Raw genomic sequence first — 16035 nt, 5'->3', positions numbered from 1 at the left:
TGGATTCAACTATATGATTAAAAAACAAAACCAAACAAATCAACTTTTCCTTGTTAAGCACTGCTCCAATTGCATTTTAATATGAGATACACCCATCTTATTTTGCCTTCTCTACAACACTGAAAAAAACCCAATGCTTAGTCAGCAGCTAGAAAAAAAAGCAGTGCCCTTTGTAATGTTATTTGATCCTTCTTATTTAACAGAGTATCACACTTATTAGAATAAACTTGGTTTTGTTGGAAGGTGATTCCGACAGGCTTCCAGTTCAGCCATAGACACCTGAATCCAAACTCTTACTCTTCAGAAGAATTCTCGTACACCAACTCAGATGACAACAGACACTTGGAAGAATCCTTGAATATTATTTCAGGATTCAGAGCATCCTAAGGACTCATAAGAGGAAAAAATGTGCAGGAGAATTTGATAGAATGTACAAATAAAATCAGATTCTTACTTATAAACAACTGCAGTACTGAGAATAGTTACAGTAATACGGATCCAAAGAACACACCATGAAGATCATACTAAGTATTCCCCATGGCTTTGTCAGCACCTCATTTGGCTTCCACCTCCCTTTGCATAAACTGGAATCTTCATTTCTGATAGGAATATCTTGGTTAGGATAGTTGCTGCATGTCTGTAATATGGGCTTTTTAGACAAACTGCATATTTAATACCTCTCTGAATATAATTTATCAATCTCTTAACATGATGTGTTGAAAGCATCATACACTGTAACAGCATAGAGTAGAAAAGAAAACAGTTCTTAAACTGAGTAACATCTACTTATCCACACATATTTCCTTAATTTGTCTTGTGCAATGAGTTCTGGGTAATGTTACTGTATATGAATGGAAGAAAAGGAATGCAACATCCTGAAAAATTGCTAGGGAATTCCTCTGTTTCTTTGTTTCCAAAACCAAAATCAAGATAATACCATGAAGATATTGCAAAAAACGGTCATCTAGATTTCTGAATTACACAAACTGGAATAAAAAATGTTAATAATAAGAGAGTCTCACAAGCAGGAAGGAAAAAATACAATGCACAGTACGGTGCTCATTAAACAGTTAGTGATCTTGCAAATGCAGAGCTGATTATAAGGCAGGTGGCTCAAAAGCAGCAAATGAGGAGCAACTAAACTTTTGAGTACTGCCAAAAGCAAACAAAAAATGTACTTTCAAAAGACTTTCTTTGTGCACATACTCCAAAAGACCATTGATGACACAAAACCTTAAGATTTCATTCCTATGTCATTGTAAATGCACTTTGCCAAAATGTCTACTGTAAATTTACACCTAAACATATGCACAGCCACCTATTGCTACTACTAGAATTGCTTAAGCTGAAAATATTCATTACTTAACACAGTCACTGCTCTTAAGTTATCTTTTCCTCATGCCACATCATATACCACCTGCTGAGCAGCTGGGCCATGTTTTCCTTTATCTCCCATTTGCTGCCCATGTACCTAGAGAAGCTGTATCTTCCTCTCCCTCTTGACATTCAAATCCAGCTGAGCATTCAATTTTCTAATGCTGTCTCTGCATGCCTCAACAACTTCATATTTCTCCCAGGTAGCTAACCTGGTGCATCTGCTTGACTGTCTGCACGTTAGAATGGACCATCCTTGTACTCCACAATACATAATAGTGAGATAACATGACAGCAAGAAAGGACACTGTGCAGAAAGTAACATACAAATAAAAAGCCCCAGGCATTGGTGCACTCTGACTGAACAGACCAGCTGAAAGATTGCAAGGCTTTCCCACAATGCTTCTTACTAAAGGAAGAGCCTCAGCATTCCTACATTTTCTACAGACACCATAGAGAAAATCTGGTAACACAACTTTATTCATCACCTACTCCCTGCACCAGTTTTCCATCCCCTTTATAGTACCTGTATCTTCCTGCCTTACCACATCAAGTTTAATGCATCTCTTCTGTTGAGGCATGAGGCACACGCCCATATAAAATGAGTTGGCTCTGACGTGACTTGTGCTTGACAAATCTGTGTTGACTTTTACTTAATGTCTTGTTAGCTTCTAAGTGCTAAGAAGCAGTTTACTTGTTCCAGAACTTTTTGCATTTGTCATCTGATTGCAGCTGACCTTCTCAGGGAGACTGAGGCAAAACAGCTATTAAATACCTCAGTTCTCTGGATAACATCTGCTGATAGCTTAATGTCCCCTTTAATCAGTTATTTTTTGATTTTGTAAAATATTTTTTTGGCTCTAAAATATTATATTCTTTCATACTGAAACACCTTGCTTTTGTGCCCTTCCACAGTATGTCAAGAAACTGAAAACTATCCAATTTTTTTCCCCCATATAACTTTTTTTCACATATATTGACACCTGCTTCATTGAAGAACACCACCTTTATGTAACATTTTCTCTCTTTCCTTTTCTAGTTACTATCAATTCAATCATTTCATGATCATTCATCCCAAAGTACTTCTCACAGTGGGGCTGTACTTCCCCATTGGCTGTAATCAAAATGAGACCAACTTTCTCATTGATTTCTGCTAACTTCCACATGGCCAGCAAACTGAGGTGTTGAAGTTTAGTAATAAAGATTTTGAAGCTAGACCAATGCCTTTCATATGCAAAAACATGGAACACTTTTTCAACAAAAAATCCCAAATACTTTAAAACATACGTATAGATTTTCATCCTTTTTGATCTGAACCATTGCCCAGCACTCAGATTGACAGGTTGTTTCTGTTCTGGGCTGAAACAGGTTATTGAAGCAGACACACATCAATCCAGTTCTATTTACGTACAAGTATTTCTTTTTTTCATTCTGTCAAGAGTCAAAATTAAGTCACGTTCTCCTTTTTTTTTACCTCTAGGTCTTACCCTTAGACAGCAGAATTGTTATTCTTGCTATCCATATCTCCCACTGACAGCCCTTATCAGCTTCTCATTTTTAGACAGTACAGACCACTAACCACAGTACAGTACCATGTTTGTATTCAGAACCTGGAAATACACCTCAAACTATATTTCAGCTGCTGCTCCAACCTTCTGATTGTTAATCCATAGCTGGTACATAGTATTACTTCAGCTCTTGAAAAACATTGGAATTTTCACTATCTCACCAGGCAAGGAGTGGATGGGAGTTAAGAGCCTCAACACAGCACTGCTGTTACACAGAAGTCCTCCTTTCAAAAAAGTTACAGTGTGGCCCTGTCATTATTAGTACTTCTGAAACAAGAGCCCTCAGCCAGCAGTTGCTAGACCTTCAGTAATATGTGAAGGGAAAGTCAGAGACCCAAACAAACTTCAACTATTCTGTGTCTTGAAGCTTCGCTTGTTTGTAAGCACTAAATTTCATATGCAATAATTAGTATTACTGATATTCTCATGCACGCATTGCAGGGCTGCCAACCCATCATTTACCAGCTTTGTCCTTCTGGTTGTGTCACAAGAGTAGCTCTCATTTTTTTCTCCAATGTATTTCCTGTGTTCATAATTTTTTTCCTAGGAAGCTTTTTAGTTATTTGATACAGTCCTACCTTATCTGCTTGCCTTCTCGAACATCGTACAAAGAAAAGAAGACATCTGTGTCTTCTCCAATTGTATTGTAGGTGAAGCTCTTCAGGCTAAGGAAGAAGTGATGAGGCACTGGCAGACGACAAGCTTCCCCATGACGCTGACGAATTGTATCCACCTGATTAACAAAAGTGAAAGTGATTTTTAGTTCTTCAAAAATAAAAGAAACATGAACAACTTGATAATTCTGAAATTCTGTTCTCCTTTCTCCTTAAAGTAAAAGCTTAATCTCAAATATATTCTACCTTAGAGATACATGCCAGATTTGGTTTTCTTTCTCTATTTTTTTAGCTTTTAATTTGAAAAGCTTCAGAAACCATGACAACCAAGTAAATATGAGACAATTGGCTTATGCATTTGGAATCTCTAACCAAGTAAACTCAGTAAATACTTTTTCTTAAATACTGTCTTGATTCTGATACTGAAAATTAACTAAGATGATGCTAGGGTGGTTCTTGATGATTTCCATTTAAAGCAGATTGACTTCAAAGCATTTTTAAGATTAACATTAGTAAGGTAATTTCTTTTCAGCAACTGCAATTCATTTACAGAGGTCATTTAGAATTGGGCTTTACAGGCCAGTATGTCCTGCAGGTATAACAAAAAGTAAGCTTAACAATGGTTGATAAGAGGAGCAACCAATAATGTCAAATAGCAGAAAGGTTTACATTTTTACTCAGTATACCCAGATGTGTTTACAAGACTGAAAAATAGAGTGGGGAAAAAAAGAAATGTAATTATAAATTATTTGTAATTTTTTATATCCGTTGTATGCTGATCTTCACAGTTCTCCTGGAGAGATAAGACCCAGATTCCATGACCAGGAACAGATCACATTACTACAGGAAGGATATGCGAAACAAAAGCCTATTAAGCCATATGTTGGCAAGTAGAAAGAGCTCACATGGGCAGACTGAAGCTTCTGGTATCACTACAGAAGTTGATCTTTTAAAAACAACAGTTAGAGCTAAGAAGAAGAGGCCTAAATAGAAGTTGAGAGGGGCCTTAATAAATTAACTACTTGAGGATCTTACGAGGAAGTGCTCTATGGGTAGGGAGCTACCCATCATACTTGAACATGCATCACCAAACACTTAAAGACAACAAAAATTCATACATCTATGATGTTTACCTGTGATGTGCTCTGCTGGACACTGTGTCTACTTGACAAATGCTGTGGAGATACAAAGTAGTAAAATTTAAACCTTTTTGAAAGTAAGAAATATTTAATCATATCTGTGCAGCAGCAGAATGGTAATTTGAAAATATGGCTGTTCAAGAATATTACCAACTTTTCACAGCCTTTTTTCACAGTATATCATCACTCACAAGACCACCAAGCTTCAGAGGAGGTCAAAGCCCACTAAAGCTATTCATCAATACCTTTTCCAAACTATGCCACTGTCTTTCTCACAGAACAAAACCAAGACTTTTTACCACAAAAGGAAAGATAATCTTCATAATGAGACCAAACCAAGAAGATGCTAAGTTAAATGGCATATTTTGACATCTGTTTACAGTCACAGTAACAAACCTCTTTCACACTGTAAGCAGAAGAAATAATCTCCAGCTCCATTGTTTGTCTAACTACTGCAGTGTGTTATGAATGTTAAAAGCCTCTAAGTTTAGGTGGCTGAGTTACCCATTTAAAATTTCTGGAGAAGGCCTCCACTCAGAGGGATCTAAGAAATCCAGAGGAATTGGATAAAAGAAACCTTATGAAATACATCAAGGACAAACACCACAAGTCCTGCACCTGGGGCAGGCTATTCCTTCCACGGTATAGGCTGGGAATTGACTGACAGGGTCCTGCTGAACAGCAAGCCAAACTTAAGGCAGGAGAGCACTCTGGTAGCAAGGATGTTTAGCAACTCACTGTCTCTGTTACCAGGAATACAGTCAGTAGATTGAGAATAACATTTATTCTTTTTTAGTCAGCATTCAGTAAACTATATCTGAAATACTACACCCCATTCAGCAAAGGACCACCAAAGCCACTGGAAGCTGGAGCACGTCATATGAGAAGAGTTGGAGTGAATGCAGCTTTTTCAGCCTGGAGAAGAGAAGGTGTGCATGTGACCTGATGGTAGCCTTCCAATAACTATAAAGTTATCACCAAGATCACACAGCCAAGGTCTTTACAGAGCTGCATAGCATTAGGACAAAATACTGTGGTCATAAACTACAACATGGGATATCCAACTTTCCAACAAACAAAAAAAATAGCCCCATCAAGGCAACCAAGCATTAGAGTAGGCACCCAATATTTTTCCTTGAAGAATTCCAAGATCCAACTGGACAAAGCTCTGAGTACCCTGGCCTGAATTCAGTATGATCTGCTACTGAGCAGGACGTTTGACTAGATCGCCCTTGATGTCCCTTTCAACCTGAAAAGCCTTGAGAGGTGATATAAAAAATAGGACTATTAAGAAGTTACCCATCTTCCCTCTGAAAAAAAGAAAAATAATCTTTTTAACCTTTATTTTTCCCAGAAGACAGTTGCCTGTTAAGGTTGTGGAAACTTTAACAGATGATTAATTTCAGTTCATCTTTCTTCATCAAAGTAATTTCTGATGCTTAAACTGAATCCTGGTAACTGTAACCCAGGCCCACTGATTCTTGTCTTATCCATTATTAATATGAAAAGATTAATTAATTCAGCTTGTGAATCCAAGAACAATCAAATCTACAGAACCACCTAATCTTGTAACATCCCAACCTGTACTTCAGAAGCAATAATTGACAGCAGAAGTTAAAGCCTTGCACTTGTGATTCTCACTTCTACGTGACATCCTTCAGGTAACTTCTGCAATTTCTCTACATTATTTTGGATTCTGGTCCTTTCCTCCCCTGTACTACCACTTCCAACTTCGTGGTATTTATACACTTAGTAAGCATACACCTTATTTCATCATCCAGTCTTTACTGAAACATGAAGCCCTACAAAATGGAGGATGACCACAAGAAATTAAGTTGATTCATTCTTCCTCCTGTTTAACCAAATTACTGAAAATGACTCTTCACCGTTACTTTTTTTTTAGTATGGGTTTTCTAATTAGCTTTGTGTTTACTTTACAGTAGTTTAATCTAGAACTACTGACCTTAGGAGAATTTCAATTAAAAAAACAATTTAAATCTTTATGAAAATCTAATATAGCATTGGCTGCTTTTCCTCTATCCACTAGACTCATTTATGCTCTGGAAGCAAACTGAAACTTTGAAAAATTGCTTATTCTGGACAAGTTCACAGTCACTATTACTCACCTTGTGGCAAGTAATTTAATTTTTTTTTCCTCTTCCAGTATTTTTTACAGGGAGAGAATGATTACTAGCTCCTCCTCCTCTATCACCTTTTAAAAGTATGTCTGCCCTCTGCGGGTGTGCTGGAATGTGACCCACCTTTCCAATGACTATTACTAACATGTCCAATATGGCTTCTCTAGGCATTTCAAATGAAATGTACATAGTTCTAAATCCTCTGGAACTGATGACTAATTACCATATAAACTCTTCCCCCACTTCGGTGTGACTCCTTTCAAATTTCCACAGGTATTGTCAGTGATTTGACACAATTTACCACCCTACCTGACCTTAAAGAGGGGTGATAAAAGCATTATGTTACTTTCTTGCATCATGTGCCAATTGATGAAAAAATAAAAGTGCTTCTTGAAACCACTGACATTTGCTTGTTATATCTTAATTTGTATTCTAATCTTTCTATTTACCCATTTATGCTATTCTATTATACTTTTCTATACCTCTGCCGTGTACTTCCTCTTGGTAATCTTCATTCCTCCTTCTTTTACTGTTGTGACTGAAGGCAATGAAGAATTCTTAATTTATCCAACTTGACCTCTTAGTATCTCATGTTTTTGTTTTTAATTTACTGGAAGAACTATCATTTCTCTTTACCTCTTTTTATCCCCCATCAAACTTGCTTCTCATGACATCTTATCTACCACTACTAGTTTTTACTGTGGTTCTTCCTTTCTTGACTATGCTTGGTAAGTGAATCTTACCATCACTGAGTCAGTTTCAAATAAACTGCTTTCTATATTCACACTCTCAATGGAATTCTTACTAGGGTTTAGAAACAAATGTCCAGAAATCTATCCTCTGACAATCTGCTTTGTCAAACAAACAAAATCACCAAGATTTTATGAATTTCCTGCAAAGTTTGTGTCCAGTTCTTTTCCTTTTTGAAGCAGAGATCCTCTCTGAAAGCAGTTTCAAGCAATTAAAGTCTCTATTTTCAAGTTTTATAACTACTCATTCTTGCCAATCTCACTTTCTGTCTGAATCAAGAATAAGCAATTATAAGGTGATGGCAGCATTAATTTGAAATTTGTCTATTTTTTAGGAAGTCTGGTCAAGTTGGGGTATTTTTTTAATAGTTGAAAGAAATGGCTGAGACCTAGCAGTAACATAACCAATAGTTGTGCCTTTCATGCACCTCTTAAAGTCATCCTGAAGACACATATATAAATCAATACATTTCTAGAAAGGCAAAACATATTTCATTGCCAAGTTTTAACATTTCTGATTGTTACAAATGCCTCCAGACATTTGTGTCTTGCAATCCCCTTCACTAAAAAGGGCTGTCCAAGTGTTTCTGACATTCTGCTGGACTTCTGTTGCTAAACGACAGCTTCAATTTAGTGGCAACTCCAGCACTGAGCTCTGTGGCAGAATTCTGACAACGTATTTTCCCACAATTTCTGAAGTAATGTAAATTTTGAAGGAGTGTTCCATTGTATTAGTTAAAACCACATATCCTGCCACAAAGGAAGGGCAATTTGGTTTCCTTCAGGAGTAAAGCAATGATTTCTGACAGACCCCGTGCACCCTAAAGTCACTATGTACTTGGCTTCACCACAAGTAACCTGAAGAAACAGGACGTACAAGGCCTCAAAGCACAACAGTTTTGACAACGAGATTAATACAGTTGTCACAAGTATACTTAGAAATGAAAAATGAGAGCTAGAAGAGACGCTCAAATCTTAAAATTTAGAATTTACCAAGAAAAGTATTGGTAAGTCTAATGACTGTAAAAATTGCCTGAAGTTGTTGTCACAGATAGGAAAGTTTAACATGTTACCTCATCCACTGTTCTGCTATTATGAGACTGTTTTCTATGGTACATATAACATTCTACAATCCTGCAAATATGAGAACATAACTGGGCTCTTCCAACTAATCCCACAAGATTATTTTACAACATAAAACCTCATCATTCGAGAACCCATCGAGTATTTGCCAGGACTAAGAAGGAATCTCTCCCTGGGTTTTTGTTAAATAGTAAAAACAAAACCACATAAAAAACCCTAAAACAACAAAAAGCCACCAATACCCCCTTCCTTCAATGCCTGCCAAATTTAAGTTAAAACAGTAATAGGTTTTCAGCTGTTTCAGTTCCTGAAATTGCCTCCTGACTATGACCTTGATGTGATCAGACAGCACTGTCTTTGTGAATCTACAAACTCAAGGAACAGTGAAGTGTGAACTGACTAATGGTCATGTCCTGATACCAGCACAGATCTGAGCAGCAAACTGTGCTGCAGACATTTTCTTCATGACTAAGATGGGTGACATAATCAGACTCCTCTGATAATTAAATATTAGCTATTTGCTGTACTACAAGCATTCAGTGTAAAAATATCTTCAGAATGAAACACAGACTAAGAAAGCAATCCTGTTGGCAACATATCTTGCATTCTCCAAGTCATTACTGACTGAATTTTGTACCGAGTTATTTCTATGCTCTATTTGAAGGAAAACTGCTGTAATAGCACCAAACTCGCACTCGACTATGGCAAATCAGATTTAAAAATTAAAAATTGTACTAGAGAGTCACGTACTTCAATATTTCTTATGTAGTATTTTTTATTTCTTTCCACAAAATTCACTGTTATATGGTGCAAAGAATCAAAAAATCCTTTGTTTCAGGGAGCACATCTGGAAAAACAAAAAACCCACCTGGACACAGCCCTATCACTCCCTCCTCTTAGCCAGCTGAAAGCCAAAACCATTTTAAAATAGGAAATCAAAAGTTTATTGGAAGTGAGTGAAACTGCAACATTTATGTAGAAAAACTCGTATTTTCTTTGCAAGATATTAAACATATCCTACATAGTCCACTAATAAGAATTCAAGTAGTTAAACTGTGAAATGCATTAGTAGCTTTATAATTCATTAATGGCACAATTTGCATTTCTAAAACAACTTTAACTTTGCTATGTACTAATGAGACTGTGCTAGTGACAAATAAGGTTAGAATCTGAGCCTCACTGCAATGATGGAATTGTACTACTTTTCCTGAAAATCCCAGTACTCTTACTCAAATGCACCACATACGTTTTCTGAGGGACAATGACACACAACAGAGATAGCCTTAATGTTCAAGGGCTAGTTTTGCCTAAATTAACTCATTAACTGGTCTCCACCCTTCCTCTCCTTTTCTGTGAGCTGAAAAATCTTTGCCATGTTTCAAAGTTGTTTGTTATCTATGCAACTCTTAAAAGCAGACTTTTCACTTAAATATTCTTCCTCATCTGCAGACTCTCCTCAAATAGTGGCTCTCATGGACTTTCTGGGCTCAGAAACTGTTGATGGAGTCCAGCCTCGAGAAGCTTTAAATAATTAAAGTAAGTTTATCAACACTAGATCACACAACAAAAAGCAGTTCCGTTGCTGCCAGCAAGTTAACAATTGCTGTTCAAAGGAATGATCAAGTAACCCAAAAACATGACAATCTGTTAGCCTTCTTAATAATACATCAATAAAATTTGCCAGGACATCTGTCTGGCTCACGGTGCTTTCCCATAATAGACCACTGTGAGATACCACCACAGTTAACCTCTGGAGCTTCCAAGATTTTGTATTATTTCCCACCTGACAGAATTCAAAATAAAGGTGGTGGCAAAGCGCTGATTATGTAATATGACATCTGCAGAATACATGCAGGAACCAGAGAAATACCAGAAAACCTGACCTATAAGGAAATACTGAAAGAAACAGGGTTCTTTAGTCTAATGAAAAGAAGACTCAATGGGACTTAAGAAGTCTTAAGTACATAAAGGCTGGTGCAAACAGGCAGGAGTAATTTGTTTTTCTGTGGACATGACTGGAAGATGTGAAGCTTAACTGCAGTGAGAAATGTCTATGCCTATCACCATTAATACAAGTTACAAACCATAAGAACAGTGAACTGAGCAAAAAGATTTCCTGGGTAGGCTGTGGAAATTTTTAGAAACAGAAAAAAATTGTCATAAATGACACAGACAGTTGATCCTGACACTACACAGGAGAATGGACTGAATGACCTAAGATTTTTCAGCCCTCTCTTTCTTTAATTCTACAAATAAATGTAAGAAGATTACTGCTAATTCATTTAATGCTACTATATTGATTTTAGCAACAAAGATCAAAGATTTAAAAAGACTCCCATTAGCTCTGTATGATGGATAGGTTTTGTAAAACTTTTTTTGCTTCTGAAACAGTAGATTTAAAAACCAAGAAAACTGTAAGAAGAAACAACATTCAAAGTTACCTTCTTCAGTTTTCATACCATGTTATTTTGTACATTCAAATGAAAATGTAAATAAGCATGCCATTTGTGAAACAAATTTGGTTCATTCTTATTAAACTCAGGATACTAGAGACACCGACTATTCTGGTGGTTAGGGTGCAAACCACAAAGACATTCAGTTAATCACACTATTCTAATCAAGAAAATATGTAGCAGTAAAGAATAAAACCTTTTTCCCTTTCAAAGTGAAAACTCAAAGGAATCTCCCACAGATTATTTACCATTTTATAAAGGTCCGAAACACTGATCTGATCTGAATCCACAACCTCAAAGTCCTTCCGAGGAACTAAATCTAGGCCCAAATGTCTGCAAAAAAGAAGAAACAATGGTAAGTATAATATATTTGCTGTTACCTACTTTCGCAAGGGCAAAACCAAAAGAAACCCTAAACTATTTAAGTCTTTTTGCAACTGTTAACCATTAAACCTAAATATAATCCTTCTAAATAAAATTAAAAGCAAATATGAAATTAAAAACCCACTATGAATTTGGTAATTCTTGTTCACTGACTTCAGTGGAGCTCTAGCAATTAGTGCAGTATCCTGAACAAGTTAATTTCACACAGGGAAATGCAGCAGGCAAATGATGTTCGTGCTCTGGTTTCTGCTGCATTATTTGAGTAGTTTCTTTCACTAGATAACGAAAACATTCTATTAGTAATCCTGCTCAGGTATGAAAATAGATACTGTGTCTTGGAAAGCTGATTTAAAAGTCCTGATGTTCATGCAACTAACCCCCCCAGCTTTACCACTGTATAAATATAGCAATTTTTAATTTTTTTTATAATAAGCAATCACTGCAAAATTAACAAAAATTTTAATCTGCATTTGTAACACATAGAAATCAGAGAAGGAAACATTTTGCACAGACCTATTCCTGATGGCAAATGAACAAATGTATTTGAAAAAACCTCTAAGGTATTTCTGTACAGATCCCAGTCACCTCTGCTGACTACTGTACTTTTGATCATTTCTCTTAAGTTTCCCAACTCTACAATATTTTTTGAAACTTTGCTTATTCAGGTTATCCTTCTTTAATTGTATTCCTAAACCACCCTATCTCAAAAACATAGCTCAGCCCTGGTCCACTTGCTGGGAAACAGCTGTTACACAGTACTATAACTACCATTAAAATATTGTACTGACAAACTGGAATTTCCACATTTTTAGTTCTTTGACAAGACCAATTATATTTTCAATGGAGAAAGTAACAACTTTCCTTCTTCAATGGAGTTTTAATAAGAAAACCAAGTTTTTAAACAGTGAAAGTGATGGTTATACACTTTTTATACACTTTGTTTTTGTTGAACCTATTAAACACAAGTTATCCCTGGCCTGGGAGCAGTGTCTGAAAACTGCAGCTGGAAAGACCAAAGTTAATTTATCTGTTTACCAAACAAAAAAAGACTGAAATAAGAATGCACCGGGTAATACTTCACTGTAGCTGCCATTTAAGCCTGCTTATAACAGAAAGTCCAAAAATAGAATAAAATTGTAAGAGGTAAAACCAGCAATATCCTAAGAGTCCACTTCAGAGGTATTTTTTAAAAGTTTAATCTCCTCATATTCATTTACAGAAATTTTCCTGAATCTGAATACCTAAAGCTCCTCCAAACTACGTAGTCACTCAGATGTGCCCACCCACTGACCCCTGAGGTATATTTATAAAATAATTTATCCTCAACATACAGATATTAATAAACTATTTTCTAATGATATCAAAACCGCTTTTAAGTGCATTACATTTACAAACTTTCACAGAAACAAAGCCTGTCAAAGCTAATCATAGCCAGATATTGTACTCTCATAATCTAGAGACCTGAGGTCAAACTGGTTGGACTCCTCACTCGATCCATGTCAAAGGTATTACTTTCTACTCAGTAATGTTCAACACAACTGCAGTAGCATCACTGTGAAACTTACCTGCCCTCCTATTTTTAGTTAAATCCCTTAATATCATGGATTTCCAGCCCAGAAGATTCTCATTCTTTAGTACTATGTTAATCCTGTGCAATACTTGCTCCTGGCAAATAAAGGTGTCTTTTGCTTTAGTACTGACATGCTGGCATTTATGGTGCAGGTGGAAAGTTGAGGTTTATGCATTTGTATCAATATATATTTGTATGCATTTGTTTATGCACTTGTATCAATTATTTTTTGTTCGCAAAGGACCGACAACCGAACGCCTCAACTGGCAAGGACAGTCAGCGTCCCACTTTCACTCTATTCTCAACTACTGTGGGAATAGCAGAGTACCAGCTGCCAAGCAGTATTTCTCCAAAACATAGCATGCATAAAAATTAGATAGTGTGCTGTCTTGTTTATTTGACAGCTCCTCTCTCCACAATACTTTCTTTTACAAGGAAATTCATGTGCTTTTTTGTTTTGCCTTAACATTGAACTGCCTTTCAAAAATATTTCCCAAATATACCTACAAAATGTCCCCAAGCCTATCAACTGTGTCTTCACAGCATATGGCTGGGATAAATCCAGCTGACATTTAGATATTCCTCCACTTCCACACAGAAGTCTTCAGTTTTTTCCTTTCTTTGGGGGGAAAAAAAAAGTTAAAAAATCCATCAACCAAGATCGCTAGATACTTTTCTCTCAAACAAGACAAGTCAAACGACAAAACTACTAGCATTTTTTTTACTGAATTTTTAATTTTTAATACTGAAAGGGATGAACATGCAATTCTACTACGGGTTAACTGAGCCCAAGAAAATCAACTTGGTTTTAATGGTCATTTCAAAGAATGATCTTAATTCCTAATGTTTTCATTTATTCAGAATACAAATGCTACACACCCCATTTAGAATTCTTAAAACTACAAGTCATAACACCTCCTCCTAGAAGAACCTTGCAGAAATGCCATTTGACTACAGAATGTCTTTAAGATGAACATCCAGGCTTGATGAACAGATTGGAATAACTCATCACATCTCTAGAGGGTGCACGATGTCATCTCGTTTGCTCCAAAACCAGGTGCTTTACCTTTACTCTGGTGCAGCCACGAGTTTTCCTTACATTCCTTCTCCCACTACATCAAAGCCTCATTAAATGAAATTCACATTTCTCTTACACAAACACATTTATAAAGGTGGTGAAAGGAAATAGTCCTGACTGTGATTCATATAAACTATGTGCAGAATTTCAAAACAACCTCAAGGGAAATACAATACAAAATTCCATGGAAAACGAAATGCACAAAGAATATGTTTGTGAAAATTAGAATGTGCTAAATACAACCCAATAGTTTTCTTCGACAGAATTAAGTTGTTTTGTACACAAAGAAACTGCAGAGGCTGTAATCTACAAAGAAATTATTAAAGCACTGATGTAATGCTAGACAGGAAATTATTTCTTAAAATGAAGGTGATGAGATGAAGGTAAGTAATCTTAGTGAGGATCTGAATGGCAGGAAATATTCTAAGCATGGAAGCATCAGACTACAGAGAGAGGTTATTAAGGTGTTCCTCAAAGACTGACATTCGAGACAGTTCCTTACGATCTTAATCCCAATTCAATCATTTCTACAGGTACATTCAGGAAAGCGAAAACATGTTATGTATTTAGGCAGAAATGGCAACTGTTCTTTCTTTAGCCTTCCTAAAGGCATTTCATTATGGGTGTTTAAATAGTGCACTCCTATTTTGATCACCTTTGATGTAACAATGACAACTACTGTAATAAGAATTTATTTTTTGAACTGATTTGTAGGTATTATGACCTCATATGTACATTTACCACCTGCCTCCAGTGCATTGTATGACACTACCAGGAAGTAATTATTACTCACATCAAGAAAAATGTGTCAAGAAAATAAGTCACTCAAAGTTTAAAAATACTCTTTTTAGGACATGAGAAATACAACGCAGGACTTTTGAGTTTAAAAACTGTGCTTACTTCATGGGATCACACTACTCTCTCTACACTGTTACACATGTTAGTAGTTTGTAGGAACTAACACTGCATCTGCCTCTGGCTTTCCAACTGCAATTCTGAGGCAAGAGAAAGACGACTTTAAAACAGTGTTTCATTTTCTTTGTGTGACAGTGTGAAAGATTTATTTCTAACATATTCCCCCCTCATCTTTCTTTTTAAACACTCATTTATAACTCCTGGCTCTCTGTCGATCTTTCTGTGCAGAATTTATGGCAACTATTTGGAAAATTTATTTTAATGTAATGACTTTAATAACATTTTATGGAAAAAGAATAACCTTTGAATAAAAAGTAACGTGAGCTCACAAACTCATCTTGTTTATGGCTTTTATCTGTCCAGGATCTCTAAGTACTGGTGGCTCCCCCTCCCCTACTCTGTTTCTGAGCCTAAAGATCAAGTAAGTATCTATCCCACATCTTATATGGCTAAAAAAAAATGGCTAACTGGGGGAAACTGGGAGAGGTAACAAAGCACCACAAAAAGGATGCATCCAGGATCACACTGGGGAGAAAGAAAATGCAAACACCAGAAAAGTAAATTGCTACAATGACTGGAAATCCGTATTGCATGATGGGAATGACTAGCAACAATACAAAAGGTTAGCAGCAACTGTTGTAATATAAATTACATTCCTACAGTTTTAACAGATAAAACTACAAAGCAAACCTTCTTAATATTTACACTAAGTATTAAAAATAAGCAGAAGTAGTTTACTGCGGTACTTCTGAAAACGTTCTAAATCGCTTCTTTCACCAAAAAATCATTAACTTAATCCAAGGAGCGTACCTGTCCCTCCCACCAAGTCCTATGAGAACACAACTACCAGAACTGCTGTCAGTATATTTAAGGTAAAATTATACCAGTTCACCAAACTGAAAAAACCCTAACTGTTGGTGACAGGAAATGTAAATTTAAGGTTTGCATCACTCCTTCCCAAATAATACAA

General features: G+C 36.3%; 1 protein-coding gene across 10 annotated transcripts in view; it reads right to left on the bottom strand.

Annotated features, from left to right (window-relative positions):
* DOCK3 (dedicator of cytokinesis 3) overlaps positions 1-16035 on the bottom strand; it is a 180485-nt gene that overhangs the window by 106612 nt on the left and 57838 nt on the right. For all 10 annotated transcript variants that reach the window (XM_051627123.1, XM_051627129.1, XM_051627124.1 and 7 more), the window contains exons 7-9: positions 11367-11451; positions 4690-4731; positions 3521-3675 (exon numbers count right to left, since the gene is read on the bottom strand). In XM_051627123.1, coding sequence (XP_051483083.1) covers positions 3521-3675; positions 4690-4731; positions 11367-11451 — 282 coding nt within the window. The remainder of the gene's footprint in view (positions 1-3520; positions 3676-4689; positions 4732-11366; positions 11452-16035) is intronic.

This window comes from Apus apus, chromosome 9 (assembly GCF_020740795.1).
Source record: "Apus apus isolate bApuApu2 chromosome 9, bApuApu2.pri.cur, whole genome shotgun sequence".
Lineage (NCBI taxonomy): Eukaryota > Metazoa > Chordata > Aves > Apodiformes > Apodidae > Apus > Apus apus.
The sequence above is the reverse complement of the archived record's forward strand: the minus strand, read 5'-3'. Positions and strand labels throughout refer to the sequence as shown.